This window comes from Terrapene carolina, unplaced genomic scaffold, assembly GCF_002925995.2.
Source record: "Terrapene carolina triunguis isolate 2854851 unplaced genomic scaffold, T_m_triunguis-2.0 Scaffold57, whole genome shotgun sequence".
Taxonomy (NCBI): Eukaryota; Metazoa; Chordata; order Testudines; family Emydidae; genus Terrapene; species Terrapene triunguis.
The window spans coordinates 540,014-562,961 of NW_020664408.1; the positions used below are offsets into that span (position 1 = coordinate 540,014).

General features: G+C 41.3%; 1 protein-coding gene across 1 annotated transcript in view; it reads left to right on the forward strand.

Moving 5' to 3' along the window:
• LOC113407932 (receptor-interacting serine/threonine-protein kinase 1-like) overlaps positions 1-22,124 on the forward strand; it is a 28,781-nt gene extending 6,657 nt beyond the window's left edge. Inside the window, exons 4-11 of the mRNA XM_026658929.1 lie at positions 1,870-2,110; positions 4,647-4,796; positions 8,075-8,151; positions 10,612-10,708; positions 15,224-15,832; positions 18,534-18,614; positions 20,435-20,587; positions 21,509-22,124. Coding sequence (XP_026514714.1) covers positions 1,870-2,110; positions 4,647-4,796; positions 8,075-8,151; positions 10,612-10,708; positions 15,224-15,832; positions 18,534-18,614; positions 20,435-20,587; positions 21,509-21,795 — 1,695 coding nt within the window. The 3' untranslated portion in view covers positions 21,796-22,124. The remainder of the gene's footprint in view (positions 1-1,869; positions 2,111-4,646; positions 4,797-8,074; positions 8,152-10,611; positions 10,709-15,223; positions 15,833-18,533; positions 18,615-20,434; positions 20,588-21,508) is intronic.
• Positions 22,125-22,948: the final 824 nt, after the last annotated feature.

Below are 22,948 nucleotides of genomic sequence, written 5' to 3' on the forward strand. Positions count from 1 at the left end.
ATCCGTGATGAATTTATTCACCTAGGGCTAACAAAAATCCCCAAAGTATTACAATGAAACTGAAAATCTAAAATTATAAAACGTTAAAATACTTATAAATAAAAATTAAAAAGGACATACACCGTTAAACCATATATGATCACCGTATCACTTGCCTTTTCCTTATTTTAGTAGCTGCTCATGCAAATAGAGCAACTGCTCGGATCACAGTACATTGTCAGTTCTTAACAGTTCCTAATCTGAGAGGGCATAAAAAAAGGCATCTGGGACAAAAACACGGAGAGCCATTTTGACCTCAAGTGGCAATACAGGTTATAATGTAATAAATAATGCCCGAAGCCTCATGGACAGAGGTGGTTACATTTCTCGGTGCCAGTATATCGGCTTTCTAAGTACGCGGTCTTCATTGATTGAAAATGGAGAACTCTCATGGCCCTCCTTAGCAAGTTATTACACAACTCTCTCAATATCTGGCATACCCAGGAGTCTTTTTAACATGGAGGAACCAAGGTGACCTATTTGAAATAGAAATCACTACCATATATATTTGCTTATTAATATCTTCTGTTCTCGACCAGATTATGGATTTCACATTTTAAAACTTAAATCTAATTATTTCCAATTCCGAGAAACCTAGAGAATGCAAATTTATGTGAAAAAGTCCTACTGAGCCGTTCTGCTAAGTCTAACCTTGACAAATGCTATGGGTGCATGCTATGAATGCAAAGCCAAAAATTAATTTTCCTATATTGCACTTTGGACAGAATAGAGTTCATACCTGTCTCAGCTCTAAGAGCAGCTGGGGTATTATTTGGGAGACCAAGAATCCTCCTGAGAAATTTGTTCTGAATCACTTCCAGTCCCGGGGGCAGTGGGGATCATTCCATCCCCATATTTCTGTGCCATATAAAATCCAAGCGCCATACAAAATCCAAGTCTCAAAATACTCTTAAAGACTGGTGCAATTAAGTGGCCCCCAGGAGTCCAGGAAATATGTAACACAGCTTGCATTGAATTTGAGGCCTTCTTTTGTTACCGCAATATGTTTATCCCACAAACAATTTTGTGTGAATCAGATACCCAGATAGGAGAAAGAGCTAACTTGTTCAATACACTGCCCATTGATCTTCCATTTATGAAACCTCTGTCTCTGACTAAAGACAGTTACTTTAGTTTTCAAATAATCTATCAAGAGGCCCTCCCGTTGACAGTATAAACCAAATGAGTTTAAAACGCTTCAGTCCCAATGGTGTTTGAGATAGAACCATGTTGTCGGCATAGAATAAGACAAAGTGATTCATAATTGTGGGGGCGCAAATACTGATGCCCTTTTAATGCTAAAACATCATTGATATAAAAGTTAAAAAGAAAAGGGGCTAAGAGACAGCGTTGTCGAAACCCCTTTATAATTGGGATGGAATTGGTTAATTCCCCATCCAGGCCTATCCTAATCTTAGCCACTGTGTATCTGTGTTGACCTCCTCCACTGGGATGAATTTCACCCTGAACTTCCATTCTCTAACATGATTTTAACCCAGTTTGGTCTCATCCATATAAGCAAAGCCACGTTGTGTTATAACATGGTTGGGCTATAACAGTGTCTCAACATGTTCAAATTCAATGTGTCTCAGTTGGCAACAATATTTGATTCAGGCAACAAATTCACAGAGATCTTTAAAATATGATTTAATTGGCCCTCTTTGGTTATACTTATTGAAGAGTTTGAGTTTTCAGATAAGTCGTCATTTCAATAAATATTCCCTCATATTTAACAAACTTTGAGTAATATGTGAAACAATTTGCTCCATCTCTCCCCTTTATTAGCCACATCCTCCATTTTCAGTAGCTCTGATTTGACCTGTTTTACAGATTGCAGATCTTGGCGTCGCCTGCTTTAAAAACTGGAGTAGACTGACCAAAGAAGAGACCAGCCGGCAGAGGAAAATCAAGAGCAATTCCAAGAGCGCGTCCAGGAGCGCCGCTGGCACTCTTTTCTATATGGCCCCGGAGCACTTACTCTCAGTTAACACAAAACCTGTGGAGAAGTCAGATGTTTACAGTTTTGGCATAGTGCTCTGGGCAATTTTTGCCAACAAAGAGCCATATGAAAGTAGGTCACTTGGAGAGACTTGTATTGCTAAATGAGTTTGCTTTAAGGAAGCTATAAAATTAAGACTTATAATACTTAGCACATAACATTTTCAAAATGTCCTATAAGCATTAAATAAGTTGTCTCTACTCAAGAATAGCTCCTATTCTGCAACTGGTGACCAATAATTGGTACAGCTGCACCAGAACTGCCCTCTAAGGGTGGACAAAGACATGTAGAGGTTTGTATTGATGGAGCTAATTGAAGTTTATCCCTACTTGAAGCAGCAATGAACCCCGATTATCTCAGTTGGTACAAACCCTGGCTTGCCTTTGCCTACACTTAAGGATCAGCACTGATGCAGCTACAGCAATTGTTGGCCACTGATTGCTAAATTAGGGCTGTTTCCAAGTATAGACAAGGCCTAATTAATCCTCACAGTGCACCTATGTTGTTGTCGTTATCCTGGGGGGAATCTAAGGCAGATGGGTTAAGTGACTTGTCCAAGTCCATGGAAGGAGTCACTGTCCAAGGCCGGGATTAGAATTTAGAAATTCCTGACTCCCAGTCCTGTGCTTTGACCACTAGGCCACTTCTCTTATCAGTCTTAAAATATATCAAAGATTTGGTGGAATCCTAGTTTGTAACATCCATAACACACTTAAAATCAGTTCAGTTACAATATAGCAGACATAGGCACATTTTACTTTTCCATACTGTATTTGTTTCCTTTGATGAATTTCCTGTGAATGTTAGTGAGTGTTGGAAACTTAGAGCATTGCTTGGAGCAGGTTAGGATTGGCCACCAAAGTACAAGCTTCCCCACATAACTCACCCAGTGGCACTCACACCTGACCTGCATCATCCCTGCTATTGCAATCCTGGATCTCATCTGAGCAGAAACTGACATTTCTGACAAACTGTGTGGTGGTTCTACATGATGTGGACAAATAACTGCTAAACTCATATTACTTGGAGGTTTAGTCACACTTTAATTCTGGCTTCCAGAGCTGAAAGCAGTACCTCTCGTTAGGAGTGCTTCTCCTAACTGGCCACGTACGATAAAGCTTGTGTTAGTTTCTGAAATACCTCACTCCCAGGCATTGGTGGTGATGCTCTGTCATCCTCCTGAAATCCAAACAGACTGATTCCAAGTTTGGAGAACCATTTCCAGTTTAAACCCTTGTTGTTTTCCATTTTACTTAGGCCTTGCTAGATTAGTAAAACTCTAGAACCTGAATGAATGCCCTAGTTGGGGATGTTTACTAGTAAAATGACTGGTTTCTGTTGGATCCCCATGTGTCATAGATGCTACTATACGTATCCACTATTAATTCCTGTTCTGTATAACTCCCTTCCCCACTCCACACCCACCAACACCACCTTTGTTTTTCTCTCTCTCCTCCCCTTCTATATACTTCTGTTGCACTAATCACATTTCACCTGGGGGATTATAACCTTCTCCTCTTGCCATGTTGATACTACACTCCACTTGACTATACTACACTACACACTGCATTAACTGCCTGTTACAAACCCATTTGTGCTGAAACTTATACCAGATACTAAAATACTAAATACTGGCTGGGCCAGATTTTCAAAAGGCAGACACAAGTTTTACCTGCAGCATTTGTACTTAGACCTGGTCTGTACTTACAAGATAGGTCAATACAGCTACTTAATTTAGGGGTGTGAAAACTCTATGTCCCTGACGGACGTAGTTATGCCAACCTAACCCCGGGTGTAGACACAGCTATGTCGAGGGAAGAATTCTTCCATTGATGTAGCGATTGTTGTTCAGGGAGTTGGTGTTCCTACAGCAACAGAAAAAACTTCTGTCAAGGTAGGCTGCACCCACGCTATAGGGTTATGTTGCTACAGCTATGCAGACAGTTATGCTGATATAGTCTCTGAAATGTAGACATACTCAGACTGTTATATGCACTAATCTTGCGTTTGCTCACTGGTCACCTACTCCTTAGTTATGCTAAGTTCTGCCACTCTGGGCCTGGAAGGGGCCAGAGAAACCCCCAGGAGAATCCTTCCAGTGCAGTGGGCCTGCTCCGCTGGTGGAGAGCTGACTTAAGGGATACTTGCCAGACTTGCTCCCAGCCCCTGGCACAGATGGCCATGGGAAGCAGAGCAGAAGTTGGAGCAGGCTAAGGGCTGCTCTCACTTATATTGGTCGCCAACTAGGCCCCTGAACAGCCCTGGAATACAGGAACAGTAAGATGGCTTAAAACTGCCTTTGAGGCCACATCCCTGTTTTTACTCCAAGCACTTGAACAAAGCAACTGAAAATCAGGCCCTAGAGGGTTCAATTCCGTAACTCTAACTCCTGTTGAGTAGGAAATACTCATGCAAGTAACGGAACTCACAGTAAGTACTACTCATCACGAGTGAGGGTTTCAGAGTCAGATCCGTAGAGTAAGCATTTTCATGTGCCAGCAGATTTGTGGGTCTAAATGGGGCACTTTCTTTGCTGTTTTTAGGAGATGACCTTTCATGGTGGCAAAACCCTGTGATTAGGAGTCTGATCTGAGATTTTGTTTTTCAGATGCTATAAATGAAACACACATTTGCTTTGGCATCATGAATGGGAACAGGCCAAATACAGAAGATATTAAAGACAGTTGTCCAAAGGAAATTATCGACTTAATGAAGTACTGTTGGCAACAAGAGCCAGAAAATCGGCCGACCTTTTCAGGTAAAATATTGCTTCAGGATTATTTTTGTTTTGACATATCCAGTATTTTAAAAAATATATGGCAAAATGAGCTTAATTCTTCCTTTCAGAAAGGTCATGATTTTTGTTTGTAACAGGCTTCTGTGTCTTGGGTTTCTTTTCAAAATAAAAATTAATCTCCTCATACACACAAGTCAAATCCGTGAACATAAGAACGGCCATACGGGGTCAGACCAAAGGTCCATCAAACCCAGTATCCTGTCCTCCAACAGTGGCCAATGGCAGGTGCCCCAAAGGGAATGAACAGACAGGTTATCATCAAGTGATCCATGCCCTGTCACTCAATCCCAGCTTCTGGCAAACAGAGGCTAGGGACACCATTCCTGCCCATCCTGGCTAATAGCCATTGATGGACCTATCTTCCATGAATCTATCTAGCTCCCTTTTGAACCCCGTTATAGTACTGGCCTTCCCAACACCCTCTGGCAAGGAGTTCCAGAGGTTGACAGTCAGTTGCGTGAAAAAATACTTTCTTGTGTTTGTTTTAAACCTACTACCTATTAATTTCATTTGGTGGCCCCTTGTTCTTGTATTATGAGAAGGAGTAAATAACACTTCCTTATTTACTTTCTCTATACCACTCATGATTTTATAGACCTCTATCATATCCCCTCTTAGTCGCCTCTTTTCCAAGCTGAAAAGTCCCAGTCTTATTAATCTCTCCTCATACGGAAGCCGTTCTATACCCCTAATCATTTTTGTTGCCCTTTTCTGAACCTTTTCCAATTCCAATATATCTTTTTTTGAGATGGGGTGACCATATCTGCATGCAGTATTCCAGGTGTGGGCATACCATAGATTTATATAGAGGCAATATGATATTTTCTGATATTATCTATCCCTTTCTTGAGGATTGCCAACATTCTGTTTGCTTTTTTGACTGCCGCTGCACATTGAGCGGATGATTTCAGAGAACTATCCACAGTGACTCCAAGATCTCTTTCTTGAGTGGTAACAGCTAATTTAGACCCCATCATATATGTATAGTTAGGATTATGTTTTCCAATGTGCATTACTTTGCATTTATCAACATTAAATTTCATCTGCCATTTTGTTACCCAGTCACCCCGTTTTGTGAGATCCTTTTGTAGCTCTTCGCAGTCTGCCTGGGACTTAACTATCTTGAGTAGTTTTGTATCATCTGCAAATTTTGCCACCTCACTGTTTACCCCTTTTTCCAAATCATTTATGAATATGTTAAATAGGACTGGGACCAGTACAGATCCCTGGGGGACACCACTATTTACCTCTCTCCATTCTGAAAACTGACCATTTATTCCTACCCTTTGTTTCCTATTTTTTAACCAGGTACCAATTCATGAGAGAACCTTCCCTCTTATCCCATGACTGCTTATTTTGCTTAAGAGCCTTTGGTGAGGGACCTTGTCAAAGGCTTTCTGAAAATCTAAATACACTATATCCACTGGATCTCCTTTGTCCACATGCTTGTTGACCCCCTCAAAGAATTCTAGTAGATTGGTGAGGCGTGATTTCCCTTTACTAAAACCATGTTGAGTCTTCCTCAACAAATTATGTTCCTCTATATGTCTGACAATATTGTTCTTTATGATAGTTTGCCCGGTACTGAAGTCAGGCTTACTGGCCTGTAATTGCCGTGATCACTTCTGGAGCCCTTTTTAAAAATTGGCATCATATTAGCTATCCTCCAATCATCTGACCTGAATTCTGAATAAACTCTGGACCACATCCTCTGTAGATATACATTGTCATAGCTTCATTGACTACAGTGGAGCTTTGCCAACTTACCCCAGCTAAAAATCCATCACCCTGTTTTCATCATAGGGTAACCCTCCTTTTTAATGTCACAAAAAGCCTGATATTGGGAGACACTCACCACTTCATAGGACTGGCCCTAAGTAATTCAGCCTTCCAAGATTTGGCTTAAAAAACTGTCTCAGACATAACTTTCTCCAAGCTACTATCTTGAGCTATGTATTAGCCATTGGCTATAACTAGCTAATTCTCTTCCAATAGGACCAGTCAATGGGAGTCTTTCCATTGGCTTGAGTGGATTTGGGATGATGCTTCTAGCTTTTCAGCAGGTAAAAACTGCTGCTCCTGCTGTGTCTTCCTGGCTCTTTCTTCCTTGCTCTCAGTACACTGGTGACTAAAACAAAAAAGAAAAGCTACTGCATGTAAAAGTGTTGGTTCTAGGCAGTAGCACTGATACTGCAGGCAGCTGTTTGGTATGCAGTGTGCATAAGTTTAAAAGTTCACCACACAAATATGCACACCTGCATTTTATTTTTTTAGCTCTTTAGTACCCTGTTAAGGGCCTACTTGTTATCCCATTCTCAAACCTGCATATTCTGCTGCTAGTACATCAGGTCTATACGAGTACTGTGCCTTAGTTTCTCCCTATCAGTAAAATGGGATTAATGATAATAAAACACTTCTCAGAGAAGGTAAGTAGTATTATAAAGCTGTTATGAGCAGACCCAGTCTGGGACCGCTCATGGAGCAAGGCACTCCATTTGGGATATAGTTTGTATATGAGGTGCTTTGCAGATTTTGACTGCCCATGGCACATGAAGGTGAGATGAAGGGGATGGATGAGGATGAGGGAGAAGGCTTCTCCCTCTTTTTGCATGTCCTGCAAAAGGGCCAGTCCCAAATTGCAGTCCTTGTGCTTGAGGGAGCACAGAAACCTGCTCCCTCCATGCACCCTAGAGGGGGTCTCTCAAAGAATAGGGGTCCATTACACAGCTGATTGCATGGAAAGGGCATATGCTGTGGGTGCCACGTGGTATCCAGAGCTCCCTGGCTCAGGCCAGTGATTATATACCAGAGTTTGGCCCTAAAGCTTGATAGAATTGTATCTTTGTCTTGTTAAGACACTACAGGAGCTTAGAACATAGGAAGCAAAGCATAATACTGTTGGAAGACCCTGGCTGTCACTCACTGTCTTTGTAGTCACCTGTTGTAAAGTTACAGCCTGTGCGGGCTTTGCAGTTGTGTAGGTAGGTGTTTATTAAATAGCCCAATGCAACTGAATGTATTCAATACTTAAAAGTGAACAAGAATTCAAGAATGTTCTTACTACATTCTTTTTTAAGACTAAATCAGCCCCGCTAACATTGCTCTAATTTTTATGAGCCAACTCCTGTTATAAACTTATGTAACTAACTGGTTAAAGTTTTGGTGGAAGTGAGCTAAGCAGCACAGTCATTTATATTTGCCATTTAAAACTACTTTCTCCTAATCTTCCTTTCCTGCAGAAATTAGTCAGAAATATAAGCCATTTTACTGTGAGCAACTAGAAAAAGATGTTGAAGATGACTTGAGAAAGATAAAGGTAAGTAGCATCCCAGATGCTTCCTAGCGTAACTTGTAAGTAAAAAACACACACATACATACAGGGCCAGATTCTAACACCCTTATTCACACTAAGTAATGCTATATTCAATAAGCACTCCCAGTGATTCCAATAGGTCTGCTTGTGGAGTAAAGGGCTACTTAGTGTGAGTATGGGTGGCAGGTAAAAAAGCCCTGTGAGCTAGATTCTGATTGCCAGTGAGTAGAACTTTCCTCCATTAGAAATTCTGCTGAAATCACATTTACGTTAGTTTTATACTGGTGTTACTGCATTGACATTAATGGAAATCAAAAGAGACTATTTGTTCAGCAAGCTACTAGTCAGCATGAGTTAAGATGACAGAATCTGGTTCATAGTTTATGAAGTGTTATTGCTGAGGTTTTTAAATACATACAGTTTACATAATACCTAGCACAGAGAGGCCTGAACCTGGTTGAGACCTCTAAGCATTACTGTAATCTAAATTAAAATGAGAGTCAGGAAATTCAAAGTTTTGAGTCCTCTCTCAGCTGTAACTTGGTTCCCTGTTCCTCCTATAGGATGTAGCTTGCAAACTATTGTGCAGAAGGATGCTTTCCTGATTTGAAATAATAATGAAAAGGCAAGTTACTTCCTGGCAAATGCTTTGGGCCAGATTGTGGAGCCCTGAGTCACACTGGAAAACATTTACTCATTGTAGTAGTCCTACTGACATTAAGGCCCTGATGCTGTGGCTGAACCCTGAAATGGAAGTACCACTTATACGGAGGTGACAAGGACTGCATTCCCAATATTTTAAACTAATAAGCGAAAGTGTCCCCATGGTGCCACTGTTCTGCCACACAGCCATGTTTTGTCAGGTGCTTTCCCCTCTCCCTGAAATTGCAGGATGGGGAATTAAAACATTTCTGATTTGGGAAATCCAGGCAGTGACTTTGAAGATGTGTCCAGTATTCTTTGGCAAGATAGCAAAGCTTTGCAAAATAAAGTTGACAAAACAGACAAATATTCTTCTGGAACTGATTCTACCACTCATACTAATTCTGAGTAGTAAATATTTTATATTATGGGGCTTTTGGGTGCTACCAATCAGAATCGTGCTGGGCTCTGCACAAGCACAAAAGAGACAATCCCTGCCCTCAATGGCTGAGAGTCTAAAGGCAGAAACAAACCAGGGGTAGGAGATATGGATGCAACATACAAGCAAATGAATATGGTTAAGTAACAAAGCTGTACCAATATGTTTTGTAGCTTTTTACGGTTTGATTTTTGAGTAGCACTTTTCTCTGCAAATAGTCTCTTTGAAATAAGACAAGGGTGGAGTATGCTGCACTCTTTACAAATGGGACTTTTCCTGGAGCAGGGTAATACACAGTTGCATAAGTAGGGTGCCAGAATCAGGCCCTAACAGAAGGCCAAAATGAAGTTTTGAACTACCTGGGATCAAGATATGTTTCCTGGAAGAGATTGTTGTTGGTTTTTAATTTGTGAAAAGACTTCCTGGTAAGACAGTGACTAATGACTTTCTGAGAAGTGCAAGTAAGAACAAAAGGTCAAATCCAGAAGTCCTTAATCTGGTAAAATTGCACTTGACTTCAAAAAGCAACAGAGGGTCCTGTGGCACCTTTAAGACTAACAGAAGTACTTCTGTTAGTCTTAAAGGTGCCACAGGACCCTCTGTTGCTTTTTACAGATTCAGACTAACACGGCTACCCCTCTGATACTTGACTTCAAGTTTTACTTGAGTAAGGACATCAAAAAGGCATGTATGGCTGGAACATCAAAATACCAGGGTAAAGATGATTATTCCTTGGGCCTTGCAAAATGAAGACAAGGGTTTGCAAAGGTGAAAGTGCAGTGAAACACTAAAACATTCCTTCCAAGGATCTTCACCAAGCTCTCTGTCCCCATATCCCACATATAAACTGTTGTCAGAACAAGGCCATAGCTGTGGATTATTTTTTTCCAGTTAAGCTCTACATGTAAATACATAAAATAGGGCATGATTCTGGTACCTTTACCTTAAGCAGCATCTTACTCTGCAAGCAATCCTATAGATTACAATGTGATAAGACTGTGACTTGTAGGTACAGACCTGAGTTGGGAGCAGTGCAGTGAGTCACTGTCTAGTCCAATGGGATTAGCTCATGGACTAAGGCAGTAGTCAATGTGAGTAAGGGCACAGCTTGGCCAGATCAGAGAATCATGCCCTGTATTTACATAGTAATCATTCCTGCCTTCCTTGAAAGCAGACACTGCTTGTCTGTAAACTTAGCCTCACTAGTAAGCAAGCCCTGCAAAGCAATGATCGTGGTCCACCAGCATTCTACCAACAAAGAACATGAGATGTATGCAAGCTGTTCACTTGGCCACTCGCTGTGGGGATGCATTTGGTTTCTACAGTAAAGATGCTTCCTTTGCTTAAACTTTCATGTGCTGCATATTTTTTCCTGTGTACAGAAAGTGTACCCTGGGCCAACTGAACTTGTGAAAAGGATGCAGTCCCTTCAGATAGACTCTGTCGCAGAATCTCCAAATAATGGACATGCACAAACAGGTGATTATTACATCACTTCATAACACTATTTCATATTGCCTGCTTAGGGCAAAATTGGGGACAAATAAAATTGATTCCATTATTAATAATTATTATTATTAAAAGCTGTAACTAACAGACCCAGTTGTTCAGAACTCAGGAGAGAATCTAGAGCACTGAATAAAAAGATCAGATTTATCTGCTGTTCTAAAATGCAAGTCACAAAGACACTATCTCTTGATCACTATTTCCAGGCTCTACAGTTTGAAAATAAAACAGGTTATTTTTAAACTCTTGTGCTTTTGTCTCTGTGCAGAAAGTATTTTCTCTTTCCATCTGTACTTCATTTGTTCAATACTTGATTTATCCATCACCACATTACATTATATATTCACTTTAATAACATCCTTTAACTTTCCCTCTGTTGATTCACACCAACAAACTTTTGCTTGATCTTTAGGCTTCAGTTCCATGCTATATCAGTCTTTGGAGTTAGCTTGTCTTCCCAGTCCAACCTTAGTGCCCCGAGAACAACTAGAGTGAAAAACTAGAATGTCACTTGTTTTAAAATCTTGCTCCCTATTGATTCTGCCTTGGACACCATGGGATTGGTCGTGGGTTACTCCATTCATCTGTTCCTTCCTTTGTCACATATCAGCTCAAATCCTGGTTTGTTTCACAGCTTTGAGGAAGTATATAGTTGTAGATAATTATATGTGGCCATAACACTATGTCTGTAGTGGAAAGTGTGTGTCTGTACTTCTTTCACCCAAGTGCCCTGTTAGCAGGAGTTCAAATCTGTAGCACTGTGTAACAGATCCACCATCCTAGAGTTCCCCTTTACAGCCTTTAGGTGGTCTCTTGTGTTGAGACCTTGCCAGGTTCCCCTAGTGTCCCCCTGCTTCCATGGTCACCACTGTCCTTAAAGTCCCAAATAATGTCCACTACAACTGGTAAATAACATATAATCAACTCAAATGTCTTCTGTTCCTCCTGGAGTCTTTCTATAGTCCTGGACTCTCTGCCAAGCAGTGACAAACCAAAATACCATTAAACCACTCCCAGCAGCGTGATGCATGTGATTGATTATAGGCTCTCTGTCTAGTTCTCAGAATCCTTCATCCTGTTCTCAGGACACTGGCTGGCAGAGCTAATCCTTCCTCTGCATTTTCCAGGTTTACCTCTCTTCCTAGCTCTTGCCAGCCAGCCCTCTCTCACTCAGAGAGCACATTAGACATCATCTCTCCTGGGCCTCCTCCCAGCTGCCCTGACCTCCTTCCTTCAAGGCCTCCTTGAGCTATCCAGGTGTTCCCAGGCAGTACTAATAGAGCTTTCAGGCTCCAGTTAATTCCTTTTCAGCTGTGGCAGTGTGACAGGGTGCTCTACTCACCACAGGTCTGGCACCTCCTCCTGGCCATTCTGGGGAACAGTTCAACACCTCTCCCCAAAGCTGCAAACCGTCCCTCCACCTCTGTGTGCAGCTGCTCTCTCACTCTAGGAGTTGCTGTGGCCACATCATGACTCACTCCCCCAGCTAGGTCACTATTGTGGTTTCCCCTTTTGAGGGGGGAGGGGAAAGGAAGACATCTCTTCTGCCAAACAGACTCAGGCAGTCTTCCTATGCACTTCCCCAGTGGCTGGTTGGGAAACCTGGGCCCATTCTCTACTCCATGTTCTGGCTCAGGCACCTTCTAATCAGCAGTCAGGGTCTGTTCCATCCCATACCTTGCTGCATTTCCCTTAGCCCTGTCCTAACCTTTAGCTCTCCTTTCCTTCTCTGTCAGCTTCACCACTCCCCTCTCCCAGTGAGCAACTACAGGCTACACATCTCTGCTACCTCCAAACCCTCTTCCCAGGCAGTGACTGCAGATTTGCTCAGGAGTCCCCCTATTTCCATTTTCCTTTATTTTATATAGCCCCTCCCTCCCCATTCCTGCACGGGTGAGACATTCTCCAATTAGCTGCCTCCAGCCCAAATGCTCCAGTTTGCAGCCTAATTAATAGATTGGGCCCATCTGGCCTAATTCAGCTCTTGCAGGGCCAGTGTGGGGTGCACACCCCATCACAGGCAGGTTTACATATCCCATCACACACTCACATATAAGCAACGTTAGAAAATCCAGTAAAAACTCCTGCAAAGTTTTCTTTTGCTCAGACCATTTTGAAGAGGGATAGCTCAGTGGTTTGAGCATTGACCAGCTAAGCCCACAGTTGTGAGTTCAATCCTTGAGGGGGCCATTTAGGGGTCTGGGGCAAAAATCTGTCTGAGGATTGGTCCTGCTTTGAGCAGGGGGTTGGACTAGATGACCTCCTGAGGTCCCTTCCAACCTTGATATTCTATGATTCTATGAACTAGATTATGTGATCCGTCTTATCATCTGCCTGACAAATCTCACCCCAAAGACAGGTTAGCAACAACTCATACCATTCTTCAGCAGAGGTAATGGATTTCAATAGGGCTACATTTTTAATGTGCAAGTTACGTTTTCTTAGGAAAAATATTAAAACGTAGCAGCACCATGTTACAAACTCTCTCATCCTTTAAAAAACTTGGTGTGAATGTGGTGTTTGTAAAAGGTGATACCCTGACAACCTTGCAGATTAAAGTCCTCTCTTTATCCAGCAAATAGACACAATGCAGCCAGTGGTAGTGTAAGGGCATGTATATGCTTGTGTTTTAAAAACCCAGGCTCCGAGACTCCTTGCCACGGGTGTACAGACCTGGGTTCATGCTGTAGCATTAAGAACAGTGTAGACATTGCAGCCTCCCTAGGCTTCAGAGCCCAGGCTCCAGCCTGAGCCTCAGATTCATTGCCATGGGTTTTAAAACTCAGTGTAGACATATTCTGAGGCTATGTTTACACTAGAGAGCTTACAGTGGCACAGCTGTACTGATGCAGCTGTGCCACTGTCAGATCTCTCATGTAGCCGCACTATGCCAATGGGAGAGAGCTCTCCTATCAACATAATTAAACCACCCCCAATGGGTGGCAGTAGCTGTGCACACTACCAGTTATGCTGGCATAATTTATGTCACTCAGAGGTGTGTTTTTTCACATCCCTGACCGACGTAAGTTTTGCCGACGTAAGTGGTAGTGTAGACATGCCTAAGAGTCCCCACCAATAGTGCCCCACCAATAATCCTCAAGCCTGCCCTGGAGGATCATTTGTAGAGACGGTAGGGTAGTTCACAGTCCATGACATTCAATCTAGTACCTGTCTGTTGAGTGCTGACAGTTGCCAGCTACAGTGGGGTTGTTTTTTTCCTCTTGCAATGGTGATATTTATCCACTTGAAACCAGAGTAAGTCAACCAAGTCACATTTACCATGTAGCAGCCATCAGATAGTAAGTTTTCATTCACCACCAACCTGGATTGGATTCAAATGTATTCTAGAGATAGAAAGGTCAACATTCCATATATCATTACCAATCCCCTGACTATCCAGTCCCACATAAGCTTTGTTCTAAGGCTACAGTGGCCTTTTTGAGCCCCATTATTTTCAGTGATGCCCAACATCTACAAGACCATTTCAAAGCTCCATGTTGATGCTGTAATCCTTTTAAATCTCAATAGGAGAGCCTCTTCAGCCCCATACTACAAATAAACAAATAATATGATAAAAAAGCAGGTTTTGACATATTTGTTCAGTCTTGCGATGCTATAGAATGCTTAGAATTAGAATTCAAACAGTCCATTTCAGACCACAAGCAAACCTTTCGTTGTCTCTAAGGGAAGCTGTGTGCACCCATCCAAGGACAGAATTTATCTGTAAGGTTTAGGTGAAAATCATGGGTTACGTCCTTCTTTGCCCATAGACATGAAATGGATCTTTATTAAAATGTATTCTCTGAACTCTAGAAGAACAAGCTAGACAGAGATTGAAAATCAAAGTTCATTAAAAATACAGAATGATGCATTCATAAAGGCTAATTTGAGATTTGCTGGGATAGGACCATTGAAAGAAATGTGACTTTTAGTGCTGTATAAAGTAGCACCTACAGTGAAATTCTGTGAGTCTGATTTTCCACTATATCTCTCCAGTTTTGTGCAGTATAACTCCATTGGAGGTAAATTAGTGAACCAGGCCCTCTAAAGTCCAAGACCTTTCATTCTTCCCTTGTTGGCCTGATGTGTTGTGTTGTATTTCTGTGCCATGTTCTGCTTAGAGGTGGCTGCAGTTCAGTGGTGCTTGAAACATTTACTATCCCTATACATACGGTACTGTCTATAAGATCTGGTCTTGTAGCAATGAAGTTACTGAGCTTTTGCCATTGATTTCAGTATGGTCAGACCCACAGCTTATAAAGTGGTCTGTGATCATTTCAGATGAAAAGGTCTTAAGTAAAATGTAAAATACAGTATTATCTTTTCTAGAAGAAATTACCTTTGGTTACATGTTATGAATTATTTAGCTGTTTTTAATATAAAAATGCTAGTCTCTTCCATGGTGTTGTTGAGATGTAATTGAAAACTACAGTTGTACCTTTGCATTATGGGATAATTAAAATATTTAATTTCCCTTCCCTACTGCAGATCAGCCCAATTCCCTACATAGCTCTCAGGGTCTCATGACTGGCAATATGGATGAAGCCATGTTTGCTCCCTTTCCAGCAAACCAGCCTGTCGAGAGCTGTGAGACCTCCTTTGAGGCCTCTATGGGCCTAGAAAGAAAACTGCAGGATGAATTAAATTATCATAAGTATGGCAGTCGGATGGATAATTCAGAAAGCCAACCTGTGGTATACAGTGCTGAAAAGAGAGAGGAGGAAAGAAGACGAAGGGTGTCCTTTGATCCATTTGCAACTCCACCTGCTGCTTCACAGATGTATGAATCATATCTGAAAGCTGAAAGCACAGGGTCAAAAGCCAGTCCCTATAGTAACATGACCAATTACAGTCATTTACAACAACCACCACTACCAGCTGCAGCAACTCCAATATGGGAAAATGTACTATACAATCCAAATATTACGCATGGGACAAGGCCTCTAGATCCAATAATAGGATGTCCAGAGGATCTCTATGGATCAAATTCAGCCAATACATTTAGTCTGAATAAACCCCCTGTGCCTGAATCTGGCCTAGACCAGCATCCACAAGCATCCACACCTTTGTTTCCAAAGAGCCCGAATACAGAGACAGGTAGGTGAGATATTTGTCTTATTACTTTTTTATCTAAAACACAAACAGTACTCCTTTTGTCGTCTTCCAGAAGTAAGATGGCCACTGATCATTTTGTAGCTCACATACCAGCAAGCAGCTGATTTTTTACTCTCAGGCAGTGGTGCTGGTAGCAAAGGCTTTCCTTTAGACATATTATGGTCCACTGCTCTTTGTTTTCCTGATACTTTGATATCACTTCAGTTCATTAAACTGCTGTGGGCTTGATTCTCCTCACATGCTTGTTTAACTCCATTGACTTCAATTGAGTTACTCTTGATTTACATCAGTGTAACAGAGAGAAGAATCAAGCCACTGACTGCATGCTATTATCCAGTTGGTACTCCTGGGGGAATTATGCGCCACTCCGCAATGCAGAATTTTGCAGAAATGAACTTTGTGCATGCAGAATTTCCTTTCCCCCACAGAAATGGGCTGCAGTTCTGCTAGCCACCACTATGGGCCACTGGACTCAGCAAAGCCCAGCTTGCACATAGAAGACACTGCTGAGGGGAGGAGGAGGGAGCTAGAGGATTCCTGGCAGCTGCAGTTCCCAGCATGCCCTGAGGGAAGGAGAGGGCGACGCGCAGGAAACTCTGTGGAAGCCTGGGACCAAGCATCAGGCTGTTTCTCCCTCTGGATCCCTGGGCTCTGGGGGAGGAGGGGAACAGGTGTCTGGGCAAGGGGGCACCCTGTAGCTGGGCTCTGGGGAGGGACAGAGTGTGGGTATCTGGACTGGGGGGGCCCACCAGGAGGCTCTGGGGTGGAGGGGGTAGAGGTGTATTAGCTGGAGGGCCCCACAGCTGGGCTTTGTGGGGGGGGAGGGGTTGTGAGTGTCTGGCCCCCTGACTGGGCTCTGGGGTGGGGTGGGCAGAGAAACAGGAACTGGGTTGTTATAGAGGTTTCTTTAACTCTCTACTCCAGGGGGAATTTTTGTGTGTGTCTGTATTGTTACAGACATACTTGCTGACCGGTATTTTGAAATAAATTACCAAAATAATTGAAACTGGCATGATTATTTAGTGTTATTTTGACAAATACAATTTGCAGAATTTTAAAATATTGTGCGCAGAATTTTTAATTTTTTGGCGCAGAATGCCCCCAGGAGTAAGTTGGCAGTTGAATAACTGATGAACTCTCCCAACCCATCTAGGGTGAAAGAACCGTAAACAAGAACAATCATCAAATTGTGCTAGAAGCAAATGGTAGTTGTTTTTAGACTCACAAAGGTGTGTAAAATGAGTCAGAATCTTACTGCCGGTCAGTTGCAGCACAGAAACAGTGTTAGAGTGAGGATTTTTGGTACCTTTCAGAAAATGAATCTTTGCCGGCTCTGGTGGCTTGATTGGGTAAATGCTGTACCAGATGAAGATCCATGTTCATAAGTGACCCTAAATTCAAGCCAACAGGAAGCTGACACTCTTAGCTGTACAGAGAGCAGGTTATATCTAATGCTGCTATGGCAATGCCTCTCAGCAATTGCAGGTGAGGTATGTATCCTCAGGAACAGAAGGCTATGGAGGCGGAGAAAGGAGAGAATATTGAGAGTTTAGCAAAAATAAACATAAACAAACAGGTCAATAACCATGTGTTCAGTGGAGTTTGTCCCATACCATTTAGGAAAAGGACAAGGTATTATACAGATTAATCATTTTACCCTAGAGGCTGGATTTTCCGGGTATGGTATTCCTTTTCAGCACTTTACACTAAGAAACCACAAGGTGCCACAGAGTTGACAGAGAGAATGCAAAAAAATGCTGTATGGAGAGTCTGTGATTGCTGTCTATATCAATATATTGATTGAGAGGAGTTTGTGAGAGCTGTGACTGTCACATCTGCAGGTGGAAATTGTAACTCTCAAAATCACTAATAAAGTTAAATATTTGGATAGAAAGAAAAGAAATGCAGAAGGGATTATTGGGAAGCAGCATGATATAGTGGAGAAGATACCAGACTACGAGCATGGCCACCCAGAGATTTGGTGGATGGTAAGCCAGGATGTGAATGTACAGCACACTAGCCTGCTGTGGCATACGTTGCCCTATGGACGCTGCTGCCACGTGCTAAAAATGCCATGCTTAGTGTTTCAAACAGCAGTAAGTCAAAGTGCACTACAGAAGTTGTGCCTGGCAGCAGGGTTCACAGGGGGACTTAAGGCATGGCATGCTAGTGTGCTGTACTTTCATACCCTGGCTTGCTGCCAACTAAGGTTCCATATAGGCAAGCCCTGAGAATCAGATGACCTGCCAGCTCTTCTGTTTACTTGTTGTGTTACCTTAGGCTGGAATTTTCAAATGTGTGTACCTAAAATTAGGTCCCTAAATCCATATCTAGACTCTAATCCTGCACTGGAATCTGCTAGCAAAGGAACTCTTACATCTGTGTGGAATCCCATTGGTCACACTGGCACTTTGCCAGTGTCTATGCTAGAGGATCTTGACACAGAATAAGGTTGTTACGCACTTCACTAAGCTATAATGTGTTTAATTAAATATACTTTTATTGGATTCGTTAAAAAGCTTCTTAGCTTTCTGGGTAACAGCACCTTTCCCCCCCTCTGTATTAGGAGCATTAACTGTGTTCTTATATTATTATAAATATTACAACAGTTTTGAAGTACCTGTGCCTTTAGGTTTTTGATTACCAAATACTTTTGGCATTTGTGTGTTTTGTAATTATTCAGGCAAAATGGAATCCAATCCTTTTAAGAAGGGGAATTTTGCATATACTCCTACTACACCTGTACAACACAAAATAAGTACAGGTAAATGCTGTAGCATTGATATTTCCTAACAACTAACACTATATGCATGCTAACCTGATTTCAAAACTTTTTGACCAGCTTTACTAAAAAGTGAAACTGAAATCTCTACCTCTAAAAACTGTTAATGAGATACGTCTCTTTGTTTTACAGGGTATCTTTAAGCACCATGTAGATGTGTTATAAAGTACAGAGATATGAAGTGTCATGGCTCTGAGAGACAAACTGCATGATTTTCCAGGGCTTTACAGAACTGTGAAATCATGACTTCATACTTGGATTCACTTCTTTGAGAAGTGAAACTATAAGCCAAATCTGAGTCTTCAAAAGCTTCATTTTTCACTTGTATTTAGGCTTTGTTCAAAAAAGCATTTTTGACTAAAAATGAAGCTGTTGAAGTAGTTAACCAACCACCAATGTGTTTATTGCTACTAGGGATGTAAAAGGTTAATTGGTTAACCGGTAAGAATTAGCCTTACTGGTTAACCCGCCTTAACCATTAACCCCGGGCTGGCCTACCAGTCACAGCGGCCCCATGCCGGCTGGCCGACCCAGCCATTTAATCGATTAACCATTTAAACGACATATTTTTAATCATTTAAATGGTTAACTTTTTAAACAGTATTTACATCCCTAATTGCTACATATTCACCAATGGCAGGGACATTATTCTTTAATTGTATATTTATCACTGTTAGTTGTTACTGATATTGATTAAAAATCATGTATATGGAAATGGAAATGTATGTGGCACTTTACAAACTGAATATGACTGTGTTGTTTTCAATAAAGTATGCAGATGTTACTCTGGACACACACAGGAAGCAGATCTGAAGGGGCCATTTATACATAGCCATTTTAATACATTTAGCTAAGTATCTTCCAGGAACTATTGTCATGATATAAAATGAACTAATATGGTCTCCTCCTCGTCTCTTATCTTGATTACCGTAAGCATCTCTATTACAGTAGTAAGGGACTGTGCCATTTTGAACTTCCTGATCTTTATGCACTTAGAATCTCAGCCATGCCTATTCAGCAATTTAGTAATCTGCTGTGCCTCCAAGGTACAGCCCTTCAGAGAGGACAGTACAGAGACACACTAACCATGGGGGAGCACCCAGAAGCTTTTTGCCCAAGACTTCTGTAGCGCGCAAGGGTTGTACATCTGCAGAGTCACAGAGCACAACATGCTTCTCCCCGAGAGCCAGTCCTGCTGTAATGGCCAGTGCATAGGTGGAAGTGAAGCCATATAAAGATAAGGGTCTGTATATATTAAATCTGATACATGTAATATTAAATCCAGTAAATATTTCACAAAAGATTTGGGGCCTGATCCTCAACTGATGTAAATCAGTGTAGCACCATTGAAGTCACGAACTCAGAACTCCCCATTTCTCTTAACCTTCCTTCCCCCCCCCCATCCCCTGCATGCACTTTTTTTTTAAAGGAACATCGCCACCACTTTGAAATTTTGAGATTGACTTTCATCTTTCACCCAGTGAATTATGTCTCCGAACTGTATTGCCTATTCAATTCAGAATGCAAGTTCCTAGGGGCAGGGATTGTGACTTCTTCTGTTTGTACAACCCAAAGCACACCGAGAGCACCCAGTACAGAAGTATCATAAATTAATAATGAAAAAGTTCTTGCAGTGGCCAAAGTAAGGCTGTTTCTAGTTTAAATACAAAATAATCATCATGGCTGTATTTGGTTTAAATACAAAATAAATCATTCTTCCTTGCCCTTGCCATCATCGTATCTCTTGAATTCTAAACTGCATGTACTTGATTATATATCAGTCTTAAACTGCCTTTACACAGATGAAACTGCAAAATACACCATATATAACAGTACCGGAATTCAAATTGGAGCCTACAATCACATGGAGATTGAAGAACAGAATCTATATGTAAGCAGTGTTCCGGTCAACACGCAAAACACTTATGCACATTATGAAAACATGGGTATATTTGGTAAGAGCAATCTCTCTCCGTTCTTTTATAATGTTCCTCTTTACAATCAGCTCTCTGTTCCTTGTGCACCCCACCCCTTGGTCCCTGCTTGCCTTACTCTTTGGGCACAATCTGAAGGCTGACAGTCTCTTTCTGAGAACCATCTTTAGTGAATGTACAGTGCATCTTGCTCGCTGTTGTATTCAGAAGTTAGCCATTTTGGGTCCTCCTTTATTACATAGCATTACAGTTACGCAATACTTATGGTTATCATCATGAGTGGTTGTTTGTACTAACATTGCTTTGTATTACTAAACCATTCCCTCCCCCTCCCGCCCTCTTTCATCACCTCTTAGATGATATTCTCCCCCAGCTGCCTCTACCAAACCTGAAGCTGACATTAAGCATGGCACCACAGTGTACTGTTTCATGAGTCACCAAGCCCCAGCATGTGCAGATGTGTACATAAAGACAGAGAAAAAAAGCAGAACAGTGGAAGCAAAACTAGGATCAGTGGTCCTGACTAAGAGTTGAAACATTTCAGTACAGGAGGGGCAGGACTATTTTAAAAGGCCATAGTATTTGTATTTGTCAATACTGGCTTAAACCACTACTGCATATTTTTAATTTATTTAATCGAGAAGTCATAACAGTATCTTTCATCCAAGGATATCAAAGCATTTTATAAATATTAATTAAACATTAATTAAGCCTCATATCACCACTGTGAGGTAGACATGTCCCAGGTCAAAAAAGCAAAACAGTAGCAGATACAGGAGTGTTGTGACATCCAGTCCTCTTCTTTAATCACTAGACCAACTGCTTACATGAAAGCCACCTACAATCCTGTCATTACTAGTGACCATATTTTGGGGAGAGACATTCAAAGAGAAGGGGAGTTTAAACAATGCTGTCTTCTTATACTCATCTTTCTTTTTGCAGATAGCACCTCTATCCTCTCTGAAAAACAGCTGAATCTAGTGAGAGAGAACTTGGCTAAACAGTGGAAACACTGTGCTCGTAAACTGGGCTTTAGTGAGCCACAGATTGATGAAATTGACCATGACTACGAACGAGATGGACTCAAAGAAAAAGTTTACCAAATGCTGCAGAAATGGGTTATGAGTGAAGGCTACAAAGGGCCTACAGTAGGAAAGCTGGCCAGAGCCCTCTATGACTGCAAGAGAATAGATCTTCTTAATGATTTGATAAAAAAGAACCAGGAGTAGGCGAACTGGAAACTTGGTGGGAATGGCTGTGATATTTTATCTGAAGATCCTCTTACTGACAACATGAAACAATCTTGTAAAAGTGCTGCATGAGACGCCTGTCAAGAATATGCACATATTTCTGTCAAGCAGTATACAGTATCCTGTAGCTCAAAGCATTTAATTTTTTAAAAGACAGGACAACTATGAAAAGCCTGTCCTCAGGAGGGGAAAAAAAGAAGCTCTTCCTTTTACAGTGAAGATAATAGGTTATCTAATAAACTTTGTCCGAGGACAAAAAAAGCTAAAACAAAATCTGAATTATGTATGATATGAGAAATAACGTGGAAGGGAAGGGATTGGCAAGGGGGGGGCGGGGATTTGGATCTAATTTTTTCACAGAACTTTTGGACGGCTACCTCGAAGCATGCACGTAGCTGTGTTTAAAGTGCCTTCATTTCTGCCTAAAAGAAGCCTGGCATTTACGCAAAACTCACATCAATGAGAGTGTATCATGGATTTTGTCACACCACATTTAAGCCCTGGATTGAAAACAAAACCAAACGCCTCAACTCTTCTAAGTACAGCCAATATCCACAGGAGAGCGTCATAACTCGGATTGCCTTATATAGATTCATCACCTTATTTTTTTTAAATGCCCTTTTTATAACTGTAATAAAAAATAAATTGTATAATAAAAATACAGAAGTATAAAAAGATACAAAGTATTGGTGTAAGAGCAATAATAATTATCAAGTATAGAAACCACTGTGTAAATTGACATTAGAAGAACTGTCTTCTCACAGGATTATGATAATGTGTTTATTATTATTTATGTAGTTTTCATTCTGTGATGGGAGTAAATTCAAGACTGTATGCTTTTGAAAAGGGAAAGGAAAACTAATATGTACCTAAGCCAAAGCAAAGACTTGGAAACTTGGAAAGTTTGGAAAATCTGTCAGACATTTCATTTCAGGCTAATTAACCAGAAATGGAGGCATGAACTTTCTAGTCACACTGGAGATAGAGCATACAAATTACAGACTTTCTTGGAGTATGGAACCCACAAGGAAAAATTATTGGCCCACAAATTTGCATGCACTAACTAAGAATAATTAGACCAAACTACTCCTTCTTTGAAGGGCAGTGGCTGTGACCTCAACCAAAACCACAA